We start from the raw sequence: 16,097 nt of genomic DNA on the forward strand, positions 1-16,097 counted from the left end.
CTCTGCCTTGGTACCCCCAGGTGCGCGACTGAGGTCAGGTGTTTGTGTTTTGGAGTCCCAGGGGGAGGAACTGTACAGCAATGTGCCCACATTTGCTCCCATCTAGACTTAGAAGGTAGGGCTGCAGGTGGCGCTGTGGGTAAAACCTCAGTGCCTAGGACTTGCCGATCGTATGGTCAGCGGTTCGAATCCCCGCGGCGGGGTGAGCTCCCGTCGTTCGGTCCCAGCTCCTGCCCACCTAGCAGTTCGAAAGCACTCTTAAGTGCAAGTAGATAAATAGGTACCGCTTTATAGCGGGAAGGTAAACGGCGTTTCCGTGTGCTGCGCTGGTGCTGGCTCGCCAGCTGCAGCTTCGTCCCGCTGGCCATGTGACCCAGAAGTGTCTTCAGACGGCACCGGCTCACGGCCTCTAGAGCGAGATGAGCACGCAACCCTGGAGTAGGACACAACTGGCCCGTACGGGCAGGGGTACCTTTACCTTTAGACTTAGAAGGTAAACTTTTTGCAAAGCACCTCCTAACAAAAACTACCAGCAATCATGGGTGTAGCCAGGGGGAGCAGTTGCCCCCTCTAAATCAAGTAAATAAATAAAAATACTCAACTAACTGACCAACTGAGTGGCAGATAGCTCTGCCCTCCTGCTAACAAAAGTCCTCTCTGCAATACCAGCGCCCATACCAGCGATGCTCAAAAGATTTGACACGGCATACAAGGAAAGGGGTTTTTGTGTGATTCATGTAAGGTTTATGCAAATATGATTTGTGCAAACCACAGACCAATCTGCGAAGTCCCTTCCAACGCTACAATTCTGATTCTGTGAAATGAACGAACCGCAGAGGGTCCCTAAATTTATGATTAAAATGACCCAGCAGAAGGTTGTTCACGCGGAGGGGACGGAAGAGCTGCGTTTGTGCAGGGATAGCAAAGCGTGCAGTCCTGGCACCGTGCCCTCAGAACTTGCAGCCGTGCCCTCAGAAACCTAGGCTAGAATGCACTGGGCATTTGTACTAAGGAGGGTGTCGCTTCTCGATCTCGTGGCTGAGATCAAAGTGAAGTATCTGGGTTGTTGTTGTTTTTTACAGTTTAACATTTTGTTCACATCTGGAGAATATACCAGATATTAAAGAAATGTTTGAAACTGGGAGGTGGATTTGTGGCTTGCTCCACACACTGAACCGGGCATTGCAGTGTTTCCAGGTACAGTGCCGTTTCTTAATTTTGGTTTAAAAACAGGTGAGTGAGTTTCTTGTTTTCACAAGTGTTATGCAGAGTTGTTCTTATTTTTAAAAAAGTTGTGGGGTGAACGTAGGGATTAGATTGGTAATTGACACCTTTTCCTTTTCCCCCCTCGTGTTGGAATTTTAGCAAGCAGTCCCTCCTTTGCTTTCTTCTTTACAGATGCATATAAAGATAGCGAGGACTGAAAATGGGGACTTCAGACCACGAAAGCGTATGCGACAATAAATTTACTAGCGTGATCTTCTTTGCCGTTTTTACTTCTTCTCCAGCAGGCCTGACTTTTTGAAGAACCTCTCTCTTTTAATCAGCCCATTTGAAAAGAAAAATAACACCAAGCACGATTATGCGCGCAAAAAGGAACTGAAAATACTGGAAGAAATACTCGTGGCTGTAGCGAAAGGACCCACATAAATCCGTTTGTCTCTGACAAACAAGCAACCAGAGTCTTGCTGCGCCTTAGGTGGCCCTCCGGATAGTTTGAGGACTGCAGCTCCCATCAGCCCCAGCCAGCATGCCCAATGGGTAGGGATGATGGGAGTTGTAGTCCAGCAGCTGTTGGAGCCCCGCAGCGGGTTCCCTGGTTTCTGGAAACTGGGGAGCTCGAACACGCTTTGCTCCTCCTCGCTTCCCCAGCTCTCCCTGCAAACTCCGCCCGGGAAGGCGTACAAAGCATCCCGCAATGCAACTGCCTTGGCTGGGCTCACCAAGGAAACTACAGGTCCCAGGATCCTCCGCGGCGGCCTCAGCTGGAAAGAGAAGGAAGGGAGGCGGCGGGAGATTCAAACTTCCAGCGCGGAGCTTGCTTGGCTCCCCCAGAGGAAGCGGAGCCGTCGGAGATGGAGCAGACCCACCAGCGCGCGGGGGGCGGGCAGGCCCGACCCACCTGTGAGTTGCCCGTCGGGGTTGGGTTGGGCTGGGCTAGTGGGGGTCGGGCGCACAAGCCCAGAGAGTCGAAGGTGGGGGACCCGGGGAGGGGAATGTGGCACAGATATCTATTTGTCTGACTGCATTTCAAATTATGTCGCTTTTTTCTTTTGCATCCCTGGTGAGTGATTTAGGTGCAATCCAAACACTCTTTGAAGTCATTATGAAATAAGAACTATGATTCAATGAATTCAAGACAAGGAAACGAGATCCATACTTAGACCACACCTTTGTGGGTGGGATCCACCGAAACGCGACGAGCTTTCAATCTGCCCAGAGCTATTTATCGGACGAAATATGACATAAAAGGGGAAGAGCAAGGGCGGGGGACTTATTTAACCTGAAATATCTATCTTGGACCTGAGCCCCTGAGTTTGACCTCATGGCTGCAATACTCAGCCTAATTTAAAAAAGGTCTCCAAAGTCTCCCTGTGACAGGGAGGAGGTGCAGTTGAAGTTAGTAAGGCTTTACTTCTGAGTAAATGTGCCTAAGGCAGTTCTGGGGGAGCCACAGGGATATGCCCCTGTTCCAGGTGCAACATATTTGCTTACCATGTAATTCTATCCAGGCATATCTCTTTGGAAGCAAGTTCCGTTTTGTTCAATGGGACTTACTGCCAGCTTAGTGTGTGCAGCCATCTGCATCTCAAAATACTTTGCATTCCACCATTTGCAGATTTTTCTTCATTTCTCTTGGTATGTATCATAACTTAGAAAAGGTGAATGAGATTGGAAGTTTATTTTTATTGTAAAATCAGCCCTTAATAACATTAAGCAGCTGTTAAAACCTGTTTAGCTCCCCATATTGAAATTTTGGGCTGTTGATTTTTACCCATGGACTCCTTGGTCCCCCTCACCACAAAATCTCTGCCTGTGGACCAGCAGAAAAGCAAATAACTTTGCTGTGTACTCAGAGGAATTAGTTGCTTACCTTAATTGGATTGACAAGCATAATTATCATAATAAATAATATGAAGCTACCTTATACTGAGTCAGACCAATGGTCCACCTAGCTAGTATTGTCTACCCTGACTGGCAGCAGTTCAAGCAGGGATCTGTCTCTTTTCTTTTTGCAGGGGTGGGGGGAGATACAGTGCATGGTTTGGCCACTGTAGGAAAGGATGCCAGACGAAATGGATGTTGGATGTGATCCTATCAGGCAATTCTTCCATTGATATTTATCCACTCTCACCCAACTGCCTATGAAGCAATGTTTTGTTAACTTTCCTCTTAAAGCAGCAGGGTGTGTGTGAAAGAGAGCGTAAGCTCACAGACACACCACACATACCCCTCCTACCCTGCAAAATATCTGTTTACATGCTTTCAAAAGAACCGTTAGGAATGAAGTGAGTGCCTGTGAAATGCCTTGCCAGTTTGGCAGCGAGGCTACAGTTTGAAGTGAGTGAGTCATAACATTGACTGGAGCTGTTTGACCTATGCTTCTGTTTTCTTTTTCTTTCTTTTTTTCTCTTAATGGGCTCCTTTCCATTCTGGAGGAATGATTTCCTACCTTCTCCAGACCTGTACAGTATTTGCTTTGTATGCCAACAGGACAGAGGCTGTATATACGGTAGTGTTGCTGTTAGAGCACAGCTAAGCTCAAAGTTGGTGGGCAGGAAGCTGTTTCTTGAGACATTCTCTAAACAACTCTAAATGTCCAGAGCTGGTTAGGCTCAAATCTTTTCATGGGAGATAATATTAATCCCTGGTAAGTTATCTTTTACTAGCAGTCTGGCTGGTAATAACGAGGTACAGTGCTGGAAAAGCCTGGAGGGTGCTTCTTTGAAAAAAATAGGTACAATAAAATCTGGCCAATAGCACTTGTTGAAACTATTAAAATAAAATTGGCATAAGGTTTGAAGCATAAAAAACTGTTTTACAACTGATTATGCACAGCTCCGTTATGCACATGGCTAAAAATGAAAACAGCGGACTCCCTTCACAGTATACAACTTTGTGGTTAGCAGAATACACTGTTTATCGCCTCCTATACAAACATTTACTTTTGGTGTCAGCGTGGAATATTCTACTTTAGTGTTATGAAATGTTGTAAGAATCTCATTCATATATAGAGAGAGATATTCTAGGCCCTTTAGAGCTTTAAATGGCCAGGACCAGCTCCTTGAATTGATTCCAGGGGCAAAGTAGCAACCAGAGGCTGCTATGAGATTGATCCTACGTCACCAATCAATGCCAGTCAGATCTCTGAAAACCTCAGTTTGAACTGAGTGTGCAAATAGCAGTTTTGCTTGCTTTCCCCAGATGAGCGCCTTACAGCGGATGAAATGGATGAGAAGAGGCACCAGAACATCGCCTACCAGTATCTCTGTCATCTAGAAGAAGCCAAGCGGTGAGGGTGCTTGTGGTCGGGTGAGGGTCTAAGAGGGCCTAGATCAGGTCCTTGAGGGAGCTTTGTAGTCAAGTGGGGATTTGAATCCAGGTCTGAGGTTTCGTAACTATTACACTGCCGTACCCTGTAGGACAAGGCACACTAGACTGGATGGGCCTGCATTGGTCTAATCCAGAAGAGCTTTCCTTATGTTCTTCTGCCACTATTGCTTGGGGGGCATGGGGTGGGGTCTGGAAGGATCCCGAAACGGCTTTTGAAGGCACAAGGGGACAGCCATTGAATAAATCAGGCCACCTCTGGGCATGCGTGCTGGGGAAACAAAAGGCATCCTTTCCATTGCTCTCTGCATATTTCAGCTGGATGGAGGGCTGCTTGAAGGAGGATCTGGCCTCACCAACCGAACTGGAGGAGAGTTTGCGGAATGGGGTCACTCTGGCCAAGCTGGGCCATTTCTTTGCACCTGACGTGTGTCCCTTGAGGAAGATTTATGACCTTGACCAGGCCCGTTTCAAGGTGAGTGTCTTCCCTTTGCTGATGCTCAGCTCATGACCATTTTGCCTCTCTGGGGCTGGTGGGAACTGTAGTCCAAAACATCTGCAGGGCACCAAAGACTGGGCTAGATTGAGTAATGGTGGGACTCTGCGTCAGGCAGCTTTAGCTTTGATTTTGATCAGGAGTTTACAGTTTTTTCTTTGGCTCTGATGGGTCATGTAGTTGCCAGTATCTTCAGTTCCTCCTGCTGCACCTCTGCAGCACACCAGTCTCTTGCTTTCTCCTCTCTATCCTCCACCACTCAGCTCCGAGGTTGGAGATGGAAAGGGTAGGGGGCTTGTTGGGTTATTGTTGCCCCCCCCCCAGTCCAAAGCTTTCCAGCTGCCTTGGTTATGAAGCTGGGCTCAGTCATACTTATTACTGGAGGGTAGTGTGCCCCTTGCCCCAGAGAGCGAAAATGTGGACCCTCTTTTTATTTATTTCTATTTTATAAGCTTTTTTTGTCCAACCCTTCATCATAAGGTCTCAGGGCATGATACAGTGATAGAAAATTATTTTTAAAGTTACAGCTACAAAAGACACACAACCATTATTAATGGAACAGAATAAAAATTCAGCAAACGAGGTGGGTCCGCAAACATACAAATCTGATCTATTTCAGAGGCATAAAATCTGAAATACTTTCAAAGGAGAGGCATCAAAATCGAACATTGAAAAGCTGCAGTAATCAAAATAATGGAAGAAGTTGGCATGGAAGTAGCTATTTACCTCTCATTCCATGTAAAATACATTAATAGAGATTGGTGGTTCTGCCGCAGTTCACTTTTCCTTATAGTGGGCAAAATTTCAGGAGGCAGAGCAATGCACAGCAAGTAATAGCAAACTCACAGTAAATATCCTGTCTTCAGTCCTATCAGATACCACAGAGTCAGTGGTCAAAATTAGTCAGGTGCCAGGCATGTTTCATGACTTGAACAGGTCCAATTGCGACCATGTGGAGATCTCTGGATGCCAGGCTGGCAACTGGGGAAAGCAAAATGCCACTTACAGAAAGATCTGGACCATTTTCCTTGAAGCTTGAATTAGTTTTATTCTGGATTGTTTTATTTGATGATTTAACGTGTTGTAAACAGCTTTGAGATTTGTTCTTTAAAATATAAAGCGGTATAGAAATTGAAATAATAACAATATTAATAATAACAAGTCGGGGGGAGGGGAACGGTGCTTAGGTATTCCATTGTGGCAACCACAGCCTAGGCTTAAGGCACCATTTGGCAATTACATTATATATCTGAGTTTCTAACACTGCACACAGTAAAGTGCAGAGAGATGGCCCTGGGGTTTGGTTCTCAGGCTGCCCCGAATGAAGTGCTTCTTCTTTCCTTCATTCTAGGCCTGCGGGCTGCACTTCCGACACACGGACAACATCAACCGCTGGCGGGATGCCATGAGCCACATAGGATTGCCCACGGTAATGGATTCACCTTCTAGTCTCTTGGTACCTAGAAATATTGCGTTAATCCAGCAGCTGGGAAGCTCCAGCCCGCAAGCCCAACATGACAGAAGTTAATAAAATTACGCATGCCATGGATAGAGATAAGTTTTGTCCCTCTGTCGTGTAACACTAGGACTCATGGGCATCCAATGACTCTGAATGTTGGAAGATGCAAGGCAGATAAAAGACAGTCCTCCTTCTATGAAACTTGCTCCCACAGGAGGCAGGGATTGTCATGAGACAAAGGTTCTTGAGAGCAAAAGAAGCAGTAAGGCCTACAAGGCCTACACAGTCATTCAAGCCTAAGCCTGCTAACAGCAAACTGCTAAGTCACTGTGACTCGGGTGATGACTCATTCTCCCTATAAAAGTAGCCCGTCTCTCCATGGGCCTCAGTCAGAGAGCTGTATGGATTGTGTATGGAGTAGTCTGTGGAATAGTGCTGTTGTTGCTATGAAAAGCTAAGGCAGACACAGTTGCTCTGGGACTCTAGTAAATCACTAAGACTGTGCCTCTGTCTATGCTCTTTAACTATGCTGTTTCTGAACAAGTTTATTTTCTTCAGGAAAGTTTCATTCTGTTTATAAAGAAGACTCTGCGTCGATTCCTGTACTGTTGCGCCACAGTGATGGTCATCAACCTGGATGGCTTTAAAAAAGGATTAGACAAATACATGGAGGAAAAGCTACCAATGGTTACTAGCCAGGATGGCTATGCTCTGCCTCCACAGTTTATTTTTGGTGTCAGCGTGGAATATTCTACTTTATGCATGTATGATGTTATGAAATCATACATCCAGAGTCGGATGCTGTAAATGCTTCCAAATACCAGTTGCAGGAAACCACTGTAGGGGAGAGGGCTCTTGGGCATGGGTTTCCCATTGGGGCACCTGGTTGGCCACTGTGAGAATAGAATGCTGGACTAGATGGGCCATTGGCCCAATTCAGCCAATTCTTATGCTCTGGCTAGTCTCCGCATTTGGCCCAAGAAGTGGGCAATTTTGGCCAAGTCATGCCCACCTGCGCTATACCTGTTGTACATATATGACATCAGGTGTTGGGCAGGTCAAGATGCACCCAGCCCATCTGTCAAACTTGACTCATGGGAGGTTGGCAGAGATAAGGATTTGGTTCGCTGGCTGGAACCAGTTCCTCACCCCCATATTACTCCTGTGAATAGTAAATGTAGCTGTGTTGGGCCCTATGAAATAATTCCAAAATCTATACTAGCGCAGTTTTTTTTAATTTCCGCCAACCTAAATATTAGCAAAAATAAAGTGCAGCCTCTTGAATCCTCCAGAGCTCTTCATCAATCTTTGTGATATTTTGGTTGCCCTAATAAAAAAGGCATTTCCCTGATGGGTGTTCTGAAGTTAAGCCTTTGAAATTCTACTTCTGTTTTTCAACAGATCTTTCACCCTGAAACAACAGACATCTATGACAAAAAGAACATGCCTCGTGTGGTGTATTGTATTCATGCTTTGAGGTAAGGAGGGACAACCTTCGTACGGAGGCTGGAATTCTGACTGTTCTCCCTCCCATACCATGGATTGCAGCACAAGTCTTTTGTGGCTCCTCAAGAGTAGTGGAAGTTGGTTCTTTATTTCCCCTTCTTTTTTTGCTGTGAGCATGTTTTGGAGTCTCTTGGGTCCTTTGTGTGTGCACAAGCAAATCCAGATTTTTTTGTGTGTCTTCCCTCCTAGTTTATACCTCTTTAAACTTGGGCTGGCTCCCCAGATCCAGGATTTGTATGGGAAAGTCAAATTCACAGGTAAGAAGGGGAGTTGGGTGTTTCCCTTGTTGACACTTAGTTTGTGTGTTATGGAGCAGATGGAGGACAGCTGCTGACCCTGTGTTTGTTTTCTGTTCACCTGGAAATCCCAGCCCAAGCATTGTGCTCTTTGTGGCTGCTGCTAAATGAGTGTGGCGTATTGAACCTTTTCTCTTTCCCTATCCTAGAGGAGGAAATAAATCACATGAAACGTGAGCTGGAGAAATATGGTCTGCAGCTTCCATCCTTCAGCAAGATTGGTGGGATCCTTGCTAACGAGCTCTCGGTGGACGAGGCTGCAGGTAGATAACATTTGTGGAGGAGGAGAGGCCATTTGTGAGAACCCAATGGAATGGCCATGTTCAGGGGCAGTATATCTCTCTGTACCAAGTGCCAGGGAGAGCTCCTGCCTTCATGCCCTGCTTGCGGGCTTCTCAGAGGCAAGCAGCCAAGCGCTGTTGGAAACAGGATACTGGGCAAGGTGAACCTTTGGTCTAACCCTGCTGAGTTCCCATTGCCCTGTGCCAGAAAATTGTTCCTCTGAACCAGCAGGGGAGAAATCAAGAAAAGAACAGGTGGCCCAGAGGGATAGCCAGATATAATGGACTGGTTGGATGCAGAGGAATAGTGGGAGGAACCAACTGGGGAACCCCAAAAGAAGAAGGCTCAGAGCTCAGGGATTGATGATGGGACGGCGATAAGTGATCAGAGGGAGAAGACTGGAAGGAGGTGTCGGAAGCTGAAGAGGTGACAGGGTTTAGTTGAGCAGGAAGAGGCTGTGGCAGAGAGCAGTCCAGAATTGGAGGCAGAAGTGGAGACTGGAGAGGAGAGAGGCCAAGAGGCAGAGGTGGGTCAGGCTGGTGAAGAGGCACGGGTATCTCCCCCTCCTGCTGCAACAAGCTCCCCTCCCTCTGATCTCCCAGAACCAGGAGGTATGCGGTGGGAGGAGCAAAGGCAAGAATGTAGACAAAGTCTCCCAGTTGCTTGGGAAACACCCTGGAGACAAGAATTAGCCAACTGTGGGGAGATGGGGAGCTTTGGCCTCGGCAACTGCTTCATGGGAGCAAGACCTGAGTTGCTGTGCTCATTAGACCCGACACTCCTGTGCAAATCCTGTTTTGCCAATAAAGAGTTAACCCCAGCTTGCTCAGTATGATTTACTGCTGGCTTTCTCATGTCGCCATATTAGGCCACATCTACACCACACATTTAAGGTACATGGCTTCCCCCATCCTGTGGGAGTGTCTGCAAAAGTGCACCGAACCTCCTGATTGTTCTATTCCAACTGCAGTAATGAACTCCACACAGCCGTTGTACTTTGTTTCTTTGTTCTTCGTTGTTTTTAAAGCAGGTTCCAAGATGGAAACTCTGCTATGTCACTGTGGGGCGGAGGGCGTTTGGCGTTTGTGTCTTTGCTGCCTAACACTGGACTTTGCCTTTCTTATTCCCACCCCCTAGTCCACGCTGCAGTCCTGGCCATCAACAAAGCAGTGGAAAAGGGGGTTGTGGAGGAGACTGTCCTGGTCTTGCACAACCCCAATGCCATGCTCTCCAGCCTTCGGGAGGGCTTCGGGGCCATCTACCAGGAAGTTCTCTACCTGGCCAAGGCAGAGAAAGCCAAAAATGGGAAGAACCAGGTAAGCAAAGGTTGTCTGAGGTGGAGGTGGTCACACTGATGCATTTCGGATAAATGTAGTGGTGAAAGTGGTGGTTTTTGAAGAAATCTCTGAGCTGTTTACAATATCATAAAAATATCACTATATACTATATATATACAAATATATATATTCAATCAACGTCCACAATTTAGAGCCCCACAGAATGCTTGGCTAGAAGAGATGCTCTTAAAACAGACTTTGCCAATCTAGGGCTCTCCAGATGTTTGGGACTACAACTCCCATCAGCCCCAGCCAGCACAGTCTGGAGGGCAACAGATTGAAACCAAAAGTGTTGCCTTTTTCTTCCGCACACTCAGCCTCTACAAGAAATCCCCGATGGCGAAGATATTTATGATCGGTGCCTGACCCAGGCCGAGATACAAAGCAGCATCAACAACGCAAATGGTAAGCAGAACGGCAGCCTCTCTGCCCTACTCAGGGAGACCTCTTTGGAGTTCAGCAATTCAGTCTAGATATGGCGCTTAAACATGATTTGCCCTAAAGCAGCATTGGCTCACCTGTGACCTTTGGGGTGTTTTTGGACCACAATTCCCCACCTTGGGACAGTCACAGGTTCCCCATCCTCTCCCAACTATTCTTGAGAGCCCAAATAGTGGAGGCCGAGCCATTGTGGCTAGTTGCCATTGATACCCTTCTTCTCCGTGAATTTGACTAATCCACTTTTAAAGCCGTCCAAGCTGGTGACCATCGCTGCCTCCTGAAGGAGCGAGTTCCATAGATTAACTGTGCACCGTGGGGAGAAAAGAAAAACTGTCTGTCCTGAATCTTCCAGCGTTCAGCTTTGTTGGATGTGCATGAGTTCTAGTGTTATGACAGAGGGAGAAAACCTTTTTCTCTATCCACTTTCTCTGCCAGCTTCTGCCATGTCCCAAATTTGGACCCATATCTCTGTAATGACAGGTGAAGTTTTATTGTACTCAAAGGCCTGTACAGGCAGCCCTCAATTTGCATGCAGCTGATGCCCGCATGACCGCGCACACGAGCCATGTTCATCACTGGATGAAGGGGAAATGGCCTTCAGTGCGCGATGACCTGGAATGTAACCCACTGCTTGTATTCTGAGAGGCAGCCACTTGTAGGGGTCTTTTTTTTTTTTTAGCACTGCAAAGACCCTACAAACAGGAGGTCCCCGGTCCCCCCCCCCCCGGGGATTAAGCATCGGTGCTGTACCACTGCGCTATGGCCCTGAGAAGAGGGAGAAGCGATTTGCTTTTCGATACATAAGCACTCTTCACAATTACTTTTTATTTTCTGAAAACATATAGCGAAAGGTGCTCTGGAGCTGGTGGACGATGCCCTTGAGGAACAGGATCCCCAGGGGTTGTACTGCGCTTTGCAGGATCCTGCCCTGGCTTTGAGGAACCTGCGGCGAGAGAATGTGGACTGGTACTTGGATCAGCTGAGCACTGACCGGGAGCAGAAGGCTCTGGTAAGGCTCATTTGGCTTGGTGGGAAGGAGGAGGAGGAGAAGGGCACTTCTGTGAATCAGAACTATTCCCCCCCCCCAGCTGATTGGTCACAATGCACACGGCAGGATATATAAAGTACTATAGATTCTAATTCATTGTTTTGTTATCCCTGGTATACGTCATTATTAACAGTGGTCCTGTGACCTTCCATAACAAGTTTCTCCTTTAATTCATGTAATGCTCTGGAAATTCTGTATCTGATATATTGTAAAGGCCTCTGACTATGTACAAAGAAGTTGATTGACAGTTCCCAAGGACAGAAGCATTCTTGTTCTGGACACATCTCTAAAGATGTTTGCAGGCTCCTTCTCCACGTTCGAGGAAGAAGCCCTTTCTGGAGTACAAACAACTGGGGACTTTAGCTCAAATGTTGTGCTAAGATAGCCTTTGCCAAGCTGGTGCTCTCCAGAGGTTTGGGGCTACCTGGGGCTGATGGGAGTTGTAGTGGGAAACCTCTGGAGGGCACCAGGTCGGCGAAGGCTGTTGGAAGAGCCTTTTCTTGTTACAATTCTGGCTCCGTTGCAGAGGCCAGGCTACCGTTGGGCTTCCGTGCAATGCCTTAAGCTGTCCAGTTGCAGTGAGATTTTCCAGCTAATCACGCTCCGTATTAGCTTGCATTTAAGCCATCCTTTTGCCCTTTTTCTCAGGAGCTGGGCTACGTGGACTTGCTTGAGCAAGAGGAAATCCAAGCTGGGCTTTACGTGGCCAACGAGAGAGGAGATCAAGAACGTGCTGGTGAGTGAAGATCTGCCCTTAGGACTGAGGGCTAGTGAGTGGGCCTTGGGGGTTTAGGCATATTCAGAATTCTTCTTTGTGTTGTGCCTCAAATGATTGATATCTGTCACTTGGGAAATTGCCAGAAACCATTCATTACTGGGAGAACTTGCTGTCTGGCCTATACTTTATTTGTAACATGCAGAATAATTATTAGTGTATTCATTTGTTTAGGGATGGCGTGGTAATGAACCTTAGGCCTGTGGGGTTGTTATGCATGGTAGGGGATACTCTGTCGCTGAGCTGTGATTGGTGGATGGCTCAAGAACCCAATATACTCTGTGCATACCATGTGTGGCAGCCTAGCTGTGGGGTGCTGTGCGCTCATCAGCCCCCCTGGTTTTGCTACCCACCTAGGAGCAGATTTTGTCGTCAAGCACCAGGTTGAGGAGCATTACCAGAGATCTGAACACACTTTTGTGAGTCACGTACTGAGCAGGATGGGCCCTTGGCCTGATCGAGTAGGTTCTCCTGGTGTTCTTTTTTAAATTATTATTATTTAAAAGTTTATTGGGTACGGCAAAGATTTGCCAGAATACAAGTAACCATGAACACTGCGTGCTAGAGAGTTGCAGCATTCCCCCAGTAGCTGACCAGTACTGTACTCATTATGGCAGGAAGTAGACAGAATTATTGGCTGTGCAGCTTGAATAATCTCTCTGCTGTCATTGCAATTCTTTGACAACTGCTTGAAACTGTCTCTTCACAAGGCATTTTTGGTCGCAGGGGGTACATTAACAGAGGACCTGCAAAGCCTTTACTTTACCTGTGCCAGGTTAGTGGCAGAAAAATATGTTAGAAATTGCAGAGAAGATGCAAAGTTCCACTGGAAGACTATGAAGAGGGGGGAGAAATTTGCTCCATATATTTTCAATGTTTAGATTTCAGTGAGGATCATTTCAAGACTCATGGTTGTACCCAATTTAAGTTGTGTTTTAAAAGTTTTTAAAATTGTGACAAAGTAACAATTCCATTGCAACTATCTAACCTCCCAAAATTTCAACACCTCTTGCAATGGTTTGACTCCTTTCCGTTTTAATAATCCTGGCGTTCTTATGTGCTTATCTCACCCTATTAATGCACAGTGACACAGGCCGTGAGCCGTATCAACGCCTCCATTCGGAAAGGGGTAGCAGAGGAGACTGTGCGCTCCCTGGCAGACCCCGAGGCTCAGCTGCCGGATGTTTTCCTCTTTGCCGCGGGGCTCTATCAGCGAGAGTTGTCTGCCCTACAGCGGCAGCACCCACAGGTGAGTAAAACACCAGGGGCCTTTCCTTGCACAACAGCCCTGCAGTGCTGGTAGTCCACAATAGAAAGTGTCCTTTCATATTGTATCACAGTATGGTATGCTGGCCTGACAGCCATGGACAGAAAAAGTCTCTACAGAGGGTGGTGAATACAGCACATGATATCATGGGCTGTCCCTTGAGTCCTCTAGATGACATCGCAAGGGATCGTTGCCTTAGGAGAGTGAGAAAATTTCTCAGGGATGACTCACACCCCGGCCATCACGTCTTTAATCTTCTACCCTCGGGCAGGAGATATAGAAGTATAATCAGCCGTACCAACAGGCTAAAAAAATAGCTTCTATCTGTGGGCTGTTAGGCTGTTGAATGGAAAATAACATAGCGAAATTGATTTGCAAGGTGGTGTGTTGTTCGATAAGAGATTGAGTGTTTTTGGGGGGGAGGCTTGATTAATTTCATTGTACACCCAAGATGAAAGCAGCTTGCTCATTTCCCTGGTGGACCCCCCCCCCCTTAACTTTCTAAAGCCCAGGAGCCCTGAGACCATCGCGCCCTGAGTTTCCCAGGCAGCTCCCTTTTCTGAAGGATCCCCCCGCCAAACAATTTCAGGAAACACACAGCATTAAAAAAAAAATCCACAAAAAACTATTGCATTTAATCCTTTGTGAATCTCCTTTTTTTCTGCAGGGGGAGCTGGTTCAAGAGGAGCTGTTTGTTGCTGTGGAGATGCTTTCGGCAGTGGCGCTGGTCAACCAGGCCCTGAAGGACGGAGACGCCTCCAGCTTCTGGAGGAGCTTGGTCAGCCCTGCTTTGGGCCTGTCAGAGATAGAGGAGAGCAATGCGCAGCGGTAAACCCACTTCCCCCAAAATCTCTTCTCTGTCACGCTCAGCACTCTGATACCACTTTAAACAGCCTTGGCTTCCCCCAAAGAATTCTGGGAGCTTTAGTCTGTTAAGAGTACTGAGAGTTCCCCTCACAGAGCTTCAATTCCCATAATTCCTTGGGAAGAGGGATTGACTGTTAAACCACTCTGGAAATTGTAGCTCTGTAGATCTTGAGGCACAGGCTGGTCCGAAGATCTGCAGGCTTTTAAATATCTTAGCCAGCACAATCCCTGGTACTCAAAGGTATTCTGAGCATAGAAGTTTTATTCTTAGCTGCCATGGTTAATAAAGCATAGTTCTATCAACCATTATCCAGTTCAGAACACATCTTTACCACGAGCCCCAGTTCAGACAACACACTGAGCCAAACCGTGGCTTAGCCCCTGGTAGCACAGCAGGAAGGAAATGGAGTAAAACAGCTTCAGTCTCCTCTCTGGAAACTTGTATGTTCATGCTAAACCATGGTGTGGCTTAGTACTGCATATGAAACGGGTCAGTAAGAGGCAACAGAAGGCATATGGGTTTGCATTCAGTTTCTACATTTTGTCTAGAAACATTCTGTTTGGCTGCCCGCTGCTGCATCTTGTTGCTGCTTTGCCTAGTTGCTATATTAGTCTGAATGCTTGTGTCATATGTTTTCTGGATTTCAGAATGTGGAAATTCTTATTTAAGTCACTGATTTCAATTAGCTTTTTCATCTTGGTGATTTTAAATCAGTGACTCTGATTCATCTAAATTGATTCATCTGCTTTCAAGCACTATCAACTGGGGCCCTTCTCCATGTGCCCTCTCCATGGGAGGTCAGGAGAGTGGAAAAACAAGAGCAAGTCTTTTCAGTGGTGGCTCCCCATTTGTGGAATGTTCTCCCCAGAGAGGCTTACCTGGTACCATCATTACTTACTTAACTTTATCCACCAGGCAGAAACATTTATTTTCCCTCAAGCCTTTGGCTTGTAATTATCTGTGGCCTCCTTGAGTGGGTGGGGTGTTTTAATCCTGCCTTTTGAAAAATATGAATGTGTTATAGATTTTTCTCTGTTTTATGCTGGCTTTAATGTACATGTTATTTAGCTGTTATTTTATCTGTAAGTCACCATGAGACTTGGGGTATTAATAAATATCATCATTATAATTCTGTAAGTTGTAATTTTACAACCAGAAACTTGTCCTTAAAAACAACAAGGCAGCTTGAAAGTGATATGCCCAATATTCCTTTCTGCACCTCCAAAGAATCGCTTCCTATAAACTACCTGCCATGTGCACAAAGCTGGGGAATAGCTGCTTTTTTTTTCTAAAAGGGGTGATGCAAAGACGATGTCTTGCTTTTTTGTTTTAAATTTCTCAGTTATTTTGACGACTTGTCACAATGGAAGCACCGATCTCGGGACACAAAGTATGACTTCCTGAGCTGGAACGACATCCAGGCTTCAGTGAATAATGTGAATGCCTCTGCCCAAGAAGAAAATAATAGTAAGACACCTTTCACTTTTCAAAACATTTTCAGTTCTGATTTTAGTGATGTGAATGTGAAACAGGCACTGGAGGCCCTTTAGGGAAGTTCTGCAACTCAGTGGTAGAGCATCTGCTTTGCATACAGAAGGTCCCAGGTTCAATCCCCAGTATCTTCAGGTTTAGCTGGGAAAAGACTCCTGCCTGAATCCATGGAAAGCCATTGCAGTCAGTGGCCAGGTTTGCATGACACTCTAAACCGTAGTTAGACTCAAACTTAGCCAAGCTAACCTATGGTTTAAATGAGAATGCACAGCAAAGTAGT

The 16,097-nt window shown here is 46.4% G+C and overlaps 1 protein-coding gene across 3 annotated transcripts in view; it reads left to right on the top strand.

Annotated features, from left to right (window-relative positions):
* Positions 1-941: 941 nt before the first annotated feature.
* IQGAP3 (IQ motif containing GTPase activating protein 3) overlaps positions 942-16,097 on the top strand; it is a 41,738-nt gene continuing 26,582 nt past the window's right edge. The window contains exons 1-15 of one of the 3 annotated variants that reach the window (XM_081175503.1): positions 942-1,197; positions 1,399-2,124; positions 4,426-4,513; positions 4,870-5,026; positions 6,399-6,476; positions 7,908-7,984; positions 8,202-8,269; positions 8,458-8,571; positions 9,728-9,906; positions 10,245-10,332; positions 11,214-11,377; positions 12,065-12,152; positions 13,277-13,440; positions 14,126-14,286; positions 15,669-15,793. In XM_081175503.1, the coding sequence (XP_081031629.1) occupies positions 1,758-2,124; positions 4,426-4,513; positions 4,870-5,026; positions 6,399-6,476; positions 7,908-7,984; positions 8,202-8,269; positions 8,458-8,571; positions 9,728-9,906; positions 10,245-10,332; positions 11,214-11,377; positions 12,065-12,152; positions 13,277-13,440; positions 14,126-14,286; positions 15,669-15,793 (1,918 nt within the window). In that variant the 5' untranslated portion in view covers positions 942-1,197; positions 1,399-1,757. Of the gene's footprint in view, positions 1,198-1,398; positions 2,125-4,425; positions 4,514-4,869; positions 5,027-6,398; positions 6,477-6,916; positions 7,018-7,907; positions 7,985-8,201; positions 8,270-8,457; positions 8,572-9,727; positions 9,907-10,244; positions 10,333-11,213; positions 11,378-12,064; positions 12,153-13,276; positions 13,441-14,125; positions 14,287-15,668; positions 15,794-16,097 lie in introns of those variants that run through there. The other 2 variants (XM_081175504.1, XM_081175505.1) reach the window with 2 other exon arrangements.

The sequence above is a fragment of the Podarcis bocagei genome (assembly GCF_964188305.1).
Source record: "Podarcis bocagei genome assembly, chromosome: 16".
In the NCBI taxonomy this organism is placed as follows: Eukaryota; Metazoa; Chordata; class Lepidosauria; order Squamata; family Lacertidae; genus Podarcis; species Podarcis bocagei.